Source organism: Orycteropus afer, unplaced genomic scaffold (genome assembly GCF_000298275.1).
Source record: "Orycteropus afer afer isolate SDZICR_OR568_19922 unplaced genomic scaffold, OryAfe1.0 scaffold00173, whole genome shotgun sequence".
In the NCBI taxonomy this organism is placed as follows: domain Eukaryota; kingdom Metazoa; phylum Chordata; class Mammalia; order Tubulidentata; family Orycteropodidae; genus Orycteropus; species Orycteropus afer.
The window spans coordinates 1,159,054-1,170,436 of NW_006921760.1; the positions used below are offsets into that span (position 1 = coordinate 1,159,054).

Here is an 11,383-nt window from a genome sequence, read left to right on the forward strand (position 1 = left end):
AAATTCATAGACATTTGCATCTGTAAAAAGCACCACCGAAAAGTAATCATCCCTAAGCCATATCCTGAGCTTACCTTCATTCAAAGTTTAGTTAATCATATCTTTGATCAGAAAAACAACACAACAAAGCTGGTATAAATGACCTGACATGACTGTTGAAAATATGATACACAGGACTCAGGGGTGAAATAATTACTCATTATTTTTCTTATATTCACTTGGTGGTGGGTCATGCAGTAGCTATACTTGGCCTCTGTAGGTGAGCTTCTCCAGGACAATTATTATATTTCTCCACTACTGGCATTGGGCTCCAGCTCCTGGAGGAAGGCCTCATTGTTCTGAGGACAGTTGGTGTGACAGGCACAGGTTCCGATGACCATCACTGGTTTCTTGACAATTTGCCCTGGGGAGCACTGGAACTCTACCTGGATGGTTTTGGTGTTGTGTGGGGTACAGCACCGGCCATCGCTGCAGACCCCACAGAACTTGGGCTTGTAGGTATGTAGGCTGGTGCAATTCTTGAACTGTAGGTGGATGGCTTTGAGTGACTTCTTGGTGCGGAGGCACTTTTTTCCTTTCTAAGACAGAAGAACAGGAGTCATGCCTGGAATGGGTACCATTCCTCTGAGGAATCATTTTAACCCAGCCACTGCCATTGGGTTGATTCTGGCTCATAGAGAGCCCCATTGGGTTTCCAAGGTTATAAATCTTTATGGAAGTAGATTGCCTCATCCTTCTCCCAAGGAGCAGCTGGTGGGTTTGAACTGCCAACTTCTAGTTAGCAGCCAAACGCCATACCCACTATGCCACCAGAGTTCCTTGAGGAATCTTTTAAGGAGTATACAATAGCCTGCTAGCTGCCTGTCCAAGAGCCCCTGCTCCTCTTCTTTGTCAACAGAATGTAAACTTTGTTTGGGACATGTGCTCAGTTAAAAGTATTTATTTTCCTATAATAGATGGGAGCTTGGAATGGCCTTGTGACAAAGTATGGGCTATGAAACATAATCTATGGGATTCTTGGAAATCCTTTGTCTTCCCCACAAGCCCTCTTTTGCTTCTTGTATCTGTTCTCTTTTCTGGCTGGAATGTGAACAACATACCTACTGTGACCACATTAAGTAGTAGTGCCACAACTTTCTTTTGACCTTGAGGTGACAAGCATGAAGGTGAAGGTGTATGTATGATAAGAAAACTATCATTTTTTAAAACTACTCTAACAGGCTTTGGTGTTATTTTTAGCCCAGTGTATTCTTAGGTGTTATACAGAGAAAGGGAATATGCCTGGCATTGTTGCAAGCCTACATTGCTTCAAACACTTTCTGATGTGAACCCACTTAATCCTTATTAACAACCTTCACTCATGCAAGAACAATTACCATGCGGGGGCCCAGTACCAGGTGCTGAAGATAAAAGAAAGCAAAATCCCTGTTCTGAAATCATGCAGATTTAGTGGGGTAAGAGGAAATACAAGCAGATCATGACACTAAGCAGTGAGTGTGAGGTCAGAGGTACAAAGAGGGGCACATAGGAGGGGCATCTTAGTGCAATGGATGGTACGACTGCCCACATTTTATAAATGAAGAAAAAGAAGCTCAAAAGGCTAAAAGGATCAGAAAACTTTACTATGTGAATTTGTTTGACTGTAAAACTCAAGCTATGACCACAGGAAATTCCAAGACAGTGGGAATTAAGGTTATTCTCCATGAAGGCAAAGAAAGTATAGAATTTATTCAAGATTCTACTAATAATGGTTAATGAGGAAATCCAATATTGATAATTCGGGAAGGAAATAACTGTGTGTTTCTTCATCTACTAAATTGCCACAATTCTCCACTGTCCTTCATCTTCCCAGGCACAGCCCATAACTTGTAGGGATGATTAGAATTAGAATTCTCTTGTAGAAGTGGTTCTCAAACTTTAGTGTCCATTAGAATCATCTACAGGCTTGGTTAAAAATAAATAAGTAAACAGATTGCTGGGCCCTACACCCAGAGCTTCTGATTCAGTGTGGGCAATAAGAATTTTCATTTCTAACAAGTTCTTCAGTGATACTTCTGGTCTGGGGACCACACTGTGAGAACCACTGTCCCAGATTATAAGAATTTCCTGGAGGTAAGGAAGAATGACTATTTTCCTCTTACTTCCCTGGGTTCCACATACTACAAATAAATACATAAAATGCAGTATTTTCCAATATTACACTGGGTGCAAACTACAAGGAAAGAATAATAGAAAAAAAACAAAACCACATTTTAGAGGCATGAGAAGGAAAAACTTGATTTAATAAACAAGTTAAAAAATATTGAAGGGGTTCTTGTTTCTTTGTTTTCATATTTAATGTTCAGCTTATATTCTAGCAAACACCACAAAAAGGCACAAGGCCAACAAGTCTGTGGGTGTCCATGTATGTCGAGAAGCGTGTGTATATGACTGCTTGTACAAGTGAACTGTGTTACATGTGTAAGTCCCCTAAGTGTGGGGAGGTGCAGCCTTTAGGGTATAAATTTAGGGACAAGGTGTTTCTGCATACAGAAGAAGTATAGTTAGGATAGACCTCCAAAAGTTTTACAGCTAAGCAGTCATCTAAAAGTGCAAGTACTAGAAGCCCCTTTTATTTTACTAATAAATAGAAATTTTAAGCAATGCTGGGTAGGGTCAATAAGTGCTTGCACATGCCCAGCACTTTGCAAATTTATTCCATTTAATCCTCATGACATCCTTGAAGTTGTTGTTGTTGTCGTTGTTAGGTGCTGCTGAGTTGGTAGGTACTATCAATAGGCCTTTTACACAGGGGATGGAATTGAGGCTGAGAGCTTAAGAATGTTGCCCAAGAACAACCATCCAGTCCACATGGAAAGCCAGGATTTGAAGTCAGCCTGTCTGGCTCCAGAGTTTGCACCCTTAAGCATTAGATGACATTGCCTCAGTCTAGAGATATGTAAACCCTTCACTTCTAGGGACTGTTTTATTTTGGCCTTAGGCTCGTATAAGGGTACATATAACAGTTCAATTTGGGTGTTGCATTTATCTGACATAGGGTTCTGGTAACAAGGTCTGTGATGTCATCAAGAACCAATCAGAGCTTCTGATCTGCATGCCTTATACTTAGTGTTAATACAGAGTTGATATAATTCCAGCTAACAAGGAAAGAAACATGCTGTTTCATTTGGCCCATATTGCTTTATACTGGCAAATGTAGTATTTCCACTATGCCTTTAAAAATACTGAAATGAATTCACAGATTACCATTCATTTATTCATCAGCAATCATTTCCCAAGAACACTATAAACCAGGTTGGAGACCAATGGTTGAGTCAGACAGACATGGACTAGACACTGTTGCTTTCTACAGATTGAACCCTGAGGGGTGAGGGAAACTCAGGTCAGAACTGAACCTTCTAAAATCATTTATCCTTAGTGACTTTGCAGCCAATTTTCTCCAGGAATGGAATGGGGATTGCCAGAGAGTTGTGAACTGGGTAAAGTACTATAGTATATGGATCCTCTCTCTTGACTTAAGGAATAGCTGTGAGTTATTTGGCACCTTTCAATACATTAAAGAGAAAACAATGTGTGAATGAGTTATTTGGCACATTTCAATACATTAAAGAGAAAACAAGGTGTGAATTTGCTCAGGTTGGATCCGAAAACCCTCTGCCTTCTTTCTGGGGTGAACTCCCAGCTACAGTTGACCTCTGAAAAAAGTCACAGTGACTTTCTGAAGCCCAGGCTCCAATGACGCAAGACCATGCCCTGTGTGATGGTGGGCTTCTCCGGGCTTCCTACCTTATCTGTTGGTTGCTCAGGATCTTGTTCACAGGGCCGCACCATGCACAGTTGAGTCTGCTTAACCATCTCACATTGCTGATTCCTGTTGGTGACACGAGTGGAGAAGCCCATGCCGCAGCTCCTGGAACATGCACTCCATTCTGTAGTCTGTTCAATGCAGTTGATACTCGAGTCAGAGACTTCAACTCCTAGGGTGGCTTCTGGTCTATAGGCTATGGGATATATAAATTAAGACAGCCATCTTGAATAAAACATAGAAATCACAAAGTGGTCCTTTTAATCATCACTAGAAAGAGAGTCTTATCTAATTGTTCATCTACTAAACTCTGGTGCTGCCAGGGTGCAGATCGATGTCTCTTTATTTATTAACCCCTAAAAAGTGGCCAACCTCTGTCTGCCAGTTTGTCCCACTGTGGTGGCTTTAGTGTTGTTAAGATGCTGGAAGTTATGCCACCAGTATTCCACAGACCAGTGGGGTCACTCATGGTGGACAGGCTTCAGAAGAGCTTCTAAACTAAGATAGACTGGAAAGAAAGACCTGGTGATGTACTTCTGAAAATTAGCCAATGAAAACTATGAATCCCAAAAGCATATTGCCCAATATAGTGCTGGAAGATGAGCCTTCCATGTTGGAAGGCACTCAAAATACCCAGTGGCTTCAACAATGGATTTGAGCATATGAATCATCATGAGCTGGTGCAGAACTGGGCAGTGTTTTGTTCTCTTTTCATGGGGCCACCGTGAGTGAGAGCTGACTTGACAGCAATTAACAACAACAGCAACAGGGGGCACATACTGACACACTGTAGGCCTTCAAGAAATCTCTATACAGTGACTGTTCCATGTATCATTAAGAAGCTTATAAGAACTTGTCTTTAAGAAGTTTAGTGGTTTTAAGAACAGAGGACACTAGAGCGTCAAAAACTGGCCTTTAAACTAGTGTTTTCAGTATATAATTTTCTACATTAATGCAGATAGTAATATTTTAATCTTATTAAATTAATAATTATTAATTATTAAATTAATAATAATGGCAAATGTAGTATTTCCACTATGCCTTTAGAAACACTGAAATGAATTCACAGATTACCATTCATTTATTAATCAGCAATTATTTCTCAAGCACACTATAATCCAGGTTGGAGACCAATGGTTGAGTCAGACAGATATGCCTGTTCAAATATTGGTGAAAGCCACACTTTGCTTTTGGGAGGTGAAAGTAGTTGTTTTGGCCACGGGATACAGAGACTTGGATTTTGATTACTAAAAGTGCTGTTGTGACAACACACATGGCTTGGGACTATCTCCCCATCCACAAGGAATAGTTTTCCCTATCTGTAAGGCCTGCCTGATAACTTTGGATAGCAGAAATTCTATAAAACTCACATAACCAAAAGACTGAAAAACAATCCAGTTGCCCTGGAGTCAGTTCCGACTCATGGTGACCCCATGCGAATCAGAGCATAACTGTGCTCTTGGTTTTCAAGGGCTGTGATCTTCGAGCCAATCACCAGGCCTTTCTTCAGAGGCACCTCTGGGTGGATTCTAACCACCAACCTTTTGGTTAATAGCTGGATGTTCAACTGTTCGTGCTGCCCAGGCACTGAACTCACTATACTGACAAGGTAAATGAGCTGGCAGGTCAATGGCTTCTAAATGATAGATCAACTCCTAAGGGTTTGTTTTTTCCCAAAAAAATATTTCCTTTATAATATAAAACAAAAACACTTGACCCTTTTCTGCAGCATAGGAGAAGTGACATTTCTCTGTGATACCTGTCCAGGGATGAGGAACATTCTTCAGGGGGCTGGTTTTGAGAGGACATGGGTAGTATAAGCAGTCCACAAATTAAAGTGTAGTCTTTACTGTTATTTTTGTAATATTCATATGAGTCAAGTCAGGTTAATGAAAAAAACAAACCGTGGTCATTCAATAAGGCAGATTCAGTTTCACTGCTCAAAGGCAAGTTGTCTTTAGAAGAAATAGCCAAATCAATGAACTCAAACACACCGACCCTAAGGAGGAGGATGTAGCACCAGGCAGTGTTTCATTCTCTTATACATAAGGTTGCCATGAGTCCCAGCAACTGGACAGCAACTAATAACAACGAAAACTTTCGAAGAACTTGTGTGTGTACTTCAGTAACTTATTGGATTAAAAGATACTATGGGTTTGTTCCCAGTGAGCAATGTGCATTCTACAACTGAATGGCCAACAACCAAGGCCAGTTTTCTCACTCAAATCCAAAATGGCCCTCATGCTTCCTGCCTACATTTTAGCCTGCAGGTGAAGGTCCTGTGCTGTGACCATTCCCAGGTCCATGGAACTTCTCACCTGGTAGGGCGAGGCCTCCCAATCCCCCCTCATCATCGGGGTCACAGATCCATTTTTCACAGCACTCCCCGGGCACCTCAACTTTTCTTGGAGCTGGGCAGTCAGGCCGGGGCAGGAGCAGGTCGTGGTTGCAGCGGGGCACACAGCCAATCTGCCCATCTCTGCAGGTGCACTGGTATTTGCAACTCGGCTGGAAGGTCTCTCCACTGCGGTAAATGACTCCATCGAATACACAGTTGTCTCCTTCTAGCACTAGGATATTGGGAAAGCAGAGGACAGAAGAAAGGGCAGGAAGAAAAACAGGATAGGATGCATGGGAAAAGTTAGGTAAGATTTAACAGAAATGTTCAGTCCCTGTGGTGTTCTTTTCTAGTTCCTGTGATCTGGTTTCCTATCCATCTCTAGAAGAGAGATAGATTCATGCAGGTTCTTTGGAACAAGAAGAAACCTTCAAGACCATCCTGACCGGGTTCTCATTTTACAGGTGATGAAGTGATACACACAAGGCCATGTAACTATAGCTGCCAGTAACCAAGTCATTTTGCAAGAAACTTTGAAGGTCCTTCTACTCCAGAAGCTTGAATTAAAAAGGAAAAAATAAATGCACTTCATATTCTTCAAACAGGTTAAGTGGCCAAATTGGGAAGGGCATTGGGTTTCCTTGGCATTCAAGCAGAGTAAATCATCACTGCCTTAGATTAAAAAGTAAAGGGCTTTTCCAAGCCCTGTATGCAGAGAGGCAGGGACAGCTTCATGCCACAGATGGTAAACCAGGTGGAAAACTGACCTCATCACTTACGTTTCATGAGCCTGGACCGGCCAGTCGTCTACCTTTCATTTTACTCACTGCCACTTGGACAAGCATTACACAGTTGTCCTAGGAGACTAGGGGCTGCTTTGGCTCAAAGACAACATTACAGGTGTGAAAACAAGCTGCTGGACTGCAGTTGTGTGCTGTGGGGTATGACTAAGCCCACATTTCCATCACCCCCAAGTGTGTCCCTGGAAATGTCCAAAGGAAATGACTTCACTGGCCCTTCACTCGGCTTTGCTCCGCATCTATCTAGGTTCTTCTCTAGGGAAGCAAGTGAGGATGGCTTCTCACCTCCTTGGGCAGGTTTCCTCTCTGGCTCCTGGCATTCCCCAAAGCCCTAAGCGCCCCCAGACCGTGCCTGGCTTCATCAACATCACCTACTGCATCATCCTAAGTGTTATTGCTCAGCACTCTCTGGGAAGTGGGGGATAGAGGACAGACAAGAGCGGCAGCTGCAGCCGGCCGGGGAGAGGAGGTCAAGCGTCCAGGGGGCTGGATTACCCATGCAGATGCCACTTTTGGCGCGAGGGTCGGCGCTGCGGTCGCAGTAGAGGCCGCTGCTCTCCTCGCACGGCTCCAGCTCGGAGCAGCTCTCGCCGCGCTGGCGGGCGCACACCAGGCAGCAGGAGCAGCCGTCCAGCACCGCGGGGACCCCGGGGGCGCAGGACGGCGGCGTCGCGGGGCACCGGCCCGGGCAGGGTGAGGGGCAGTGCTCAGCCAAAGTGACCTGGGGGCGGGCGAGAGAAGAAGGAGAAACCCCTCAGTCGGGACAGGTGAGGGCCGACGAGCCCAGGGATCGAGCAGGGGCCGCCCAGGGCGGGCGAAGTAACCAGGGCGCCTTAGGTGCGCGCCACTTACCTGGCCCAGGAGGTGCAGCAGCAAGAAGACCAGGCAGAGGCGCTGCTTTCGCAGGCGGAGGCCCAGGCTCTGCCCGCTCTGCATGCTCGGGAGTTTTCCTGCCGCTCTTACTGAAATGACTTTCTAAGCTTTCGTGTCGCTGCCCGTCGTCCCCGGGTTCCTAGTCGCCACTCTGTCCGCGCAAGTTTTATAGAGCGCTCTAGGGACGCGCACAAGCCGGTTGGCTGCGGCGTCGGGAGGAGGGGGATCGGCTGGGTGGGGAAGTGGAACAAGCCCCGGGGTTGCCATGGCAATTGGCCGTGGGTGCTGCTCTCCTTAGGGCGCGGCGCCGGGGCCTGTGTGTGCCTGTGTGTGGCGACTGGCTTTTCCCAGAGCTCCGGGAGGGGCTGGGTGGAGTCCCGGGGCCGAGCCCCAGGGCCCGCTCGAGCGCGTGGGAAGGAAACGCCCGTTTCCTCCTGGAAGCGGCTTTGCCTTCCCCCAGGACAAAGATATCGCCACTCCCCATCACACTACTCCGCCCAGGAGGTTCCCACCCGAGCTGGGAACCGTGGGGCTCTCTTCACGGGACGCCTGGAGTTTGGGGCCATCTGTGCGGGTTTGGCGACAGGCCCAGGAGTGTAGTCATAAGGGAAGCACATGCAAGTTTGTCACCATTTAGGTCACTCATTGAATGTGTTGAGAGAGAGAGAGAACGAGAAATATTAAGAGAGATTAAAAGAGGGAAGGGAGAGAGGCTAGGAGAGAAGGATGGAGGAAAAAGGAGGAAACACACACACACACACATACACACAGAGACAGAGACAGAGAGAGACAGAGAGAAAGAGAGGACAAGCCCAGTGTCAGGATGGAAAACAAACGCAACCATTGCCTTGGAATCAGGATGGAGGATGCTATTGGCCAAATGCCAAAGCTCTTTGTATCCAAATATTTCTAAGTCTTTCTGAGTCTTTAACCCATATTCCACAGGTTTGATTGAAAAAATAAAACCTGATAAAATTTAAATGTAAGAGCCTAAGGTGAATGCCAATGTTCCTTCTTGGTAGAGGAAAGTCTTAAAACATCTGGTGCGTCATGCTACATGCGAAACGGCACATCTAAGCGTCCAAGAGTCCTTGAGAGTTTTCTAAGTGGTTTCCGCTCACCCACTGTCAAAACCTCAGCTAATCAAGGAAGTTGTGAAGAACTTTACTTGGCTCCCCCTTCAGCCAACCAATGCCCTCTCCCACCTGGCACCCACTCTCAGAAAATGACTGCCTACAAATGCTAATCACCTCTCATGAGAGGAGAGAGCTGTGTCTCCAAAGGTGACATTGCTTGAAGGATTAAAGAAAACAAAAGTTCCTCTCATATTTCAACTTCACTGCTGCCCCTGAGGTAATTATGCCCAACTCCTTAGAGGATAGCTGCTTTTGAAAGACACTTTATAGGAAAAATTACACAGCCCTGTAATGTAACTCTAGACTTTATAAAGGAATAAATTACCTCTCCATCACCCATCTCCAGCATGAGGAAAATCAAAGGCAGCTTGTGTAAGGGGCCAGACCTTGGCCTCTGCTGCCTGCCCTGGTGATGAAGTCACCTCCAGGCCCTTCAGTATAGTTCTGTGAGCAGCTTGGAGCTACCTTGATGTACTTTCAAGCCTCCAATAATTTCACTTTCTTTAAGGTGAACAGTATTCAGGAATTGGGTAGAGGCTGAGTAGTTAATTTGAACCATTGCCTAGGACACTCATATATTTTTTAGTTGATGGGTTTTATAGGTCTTCTGGCCTATTTACATCACCACCTGGCTGCACAAAGAATCAATTAATCAATAAATATAAATATAAATATATATATTCCAATACAGATTTCTAGGCCCCACCCCATAGCTACTTATTTGGATTCTCTAATGGCTCTTGCTAGAGAGCAGTCTAATATACCTTCAAATAAGGAATGGCTTTTGGGAAACAGCTTGTGGATCTGTTTGGTAAAGAAGAGGTTCTGCAGAAACAAGGGACCGGTTGATGAGATGGAGTGACACTGTAGCCATGACGACAGCCACACCAGTGATCATGAAGATGGTGCGGGGCCGGGCAGCATTTGTTCGGTCATACATAAGGCTGCCAGGAGGCAGAGACGGCACCTAACGACAACAGTTATGGAGCTAATTAGAAGCATAGTTAATGCAGACCTAAGAGTATTGGCCAAGCTTTCCCAGCATGACTAGCCTAAGACAGAACAAGAAGTCGTTGGTAGTTGAGGTTGCACTGACTCTCGTTGGAAAGGGGAAGAATAAGAGGAGCTACATAACTTTAAGAAAAGGACAAAATGTCAAGAAGTCACTGGACATAGACTTGGGAAAAATCAAGGTCAATTGACATTACATAGTCCACAAATGCGATATTCTCCATCTTACCTTGGTGAGTAGTGACTGAAGTCTTAAATTGTGAACAGCCATCTAAGATGCGGCTATTGATCTCACCTGTCCAGAGCACAGAAGAGTGAAGGAAATCAAAGACATGAGGAAATAATTAGTCCAAAGGACCAATGGACCATGCAAACCTCAATATCTACTACCCTGAAACTAGAGGAACTGGATGGTGCTTAGCTACTACTACTGAATGCTCTGTTAGGATCACAGTAGAAGGCTCTAGATAGAGTGGGGGAAAAACGTAGAACAAAATTCAATATCATAAAGGAGGCCAGGCTTACAGGTCTGATAGAGGCTGGTGTAATTCCTGGGATTATGGTCTTTAGACACCCTTCAAGCCTGGAAGTGAGCCCCCCATCCCACCCCATGGATCAACTTTCAGTCAAACAATAGATAGACCTATACGGTGAACAGTTACATCAGGGAGGTATGCCATCCTTAGAAACAATCAACCATCTGAGACCAAAAGGGCAGCATTTGCCCAGGGACAAAGCTCAGAAGGCAGCAGGGACAGGAAAGGAGGAGGGATGGAAATGGGAAACACAGAGAGGAAGTGGGAAGGATGCTATTACATTGTGGGAAGTGCAAACACTTTCACAAAACAAAATGTGTATGAGGTGTTGAATAGAAAACGAATTTGCTCTGTGAAAAAAAAAAAAAAAACAACAAGTTGCTGCTAGTGTGAGCTGCTACTCAGGACTTGGTTGCAAGTGACGAAAACTGAACTTCCACTGGTTTTGAGAAGAAGGGCTTTATTGGGAGAATGCTACAGTATTTTGCACAGTAGCAGAATGGAAATGGGGCATCCATGTCTCAGAGGCTTCTAAGATCAGGGCCTTCAGTGCTCTGAACTCTGTTTCCCCGTCTATCCTCAGTGCTTCTCTCTGTGTGTCACTCTTAGTCTATCCCCCACAGACCAACTTCTTCTTAAACGACTCCAAGTCTCTTATATTATGACCTTATCACCACAGAAGAAATGTCCCTCTTCCTTAGACCCAATCTGGAAGGTTCTAGAAAAGAAATCGCATGTGCTCATTCTAGACCTATCAATGGATTCAGTATGAGGATTAGAAAGCACCACATGATTGGAGTCGGGAGGAAGAGAAGTTCCCTAAGAAAAAAGGGATGATCCTTTCAGAAGAAAGCAAGGTTGGCAGGTGGAACAATGATTATCCA

General features: G+C 44.8%; 1 protein-coding gene across 1 annotated transcript; it reads right to left on the reverse strand.

Annotated features, from left to right (window-relative positions):
* Positions 1-281: 281 nt before the first annotated feature.
* CCN3 (cellular communication network factor 3) lies at positions 282-7,879 on the reverse strand. Its single transcript, XM_007946849.1, has 5 exons — positions 7,796-7,879; positions 7,439-7,664; positions 6,124-6,375; positions 3,787-4,001; positions 282-578 (listed from the first exon to the last, which is right to left on the reverse strand). The coding sequence occupies exons 1-5, from the start codon at positions 7,877-7,879 to the stop codon at positions 282-284; spliced, it is 1,074 nt and encodes a 357-aa protein (XP_007945040.1).
* Positions 7,880-11,383: the final 3,504 nt, after the last annotated feature.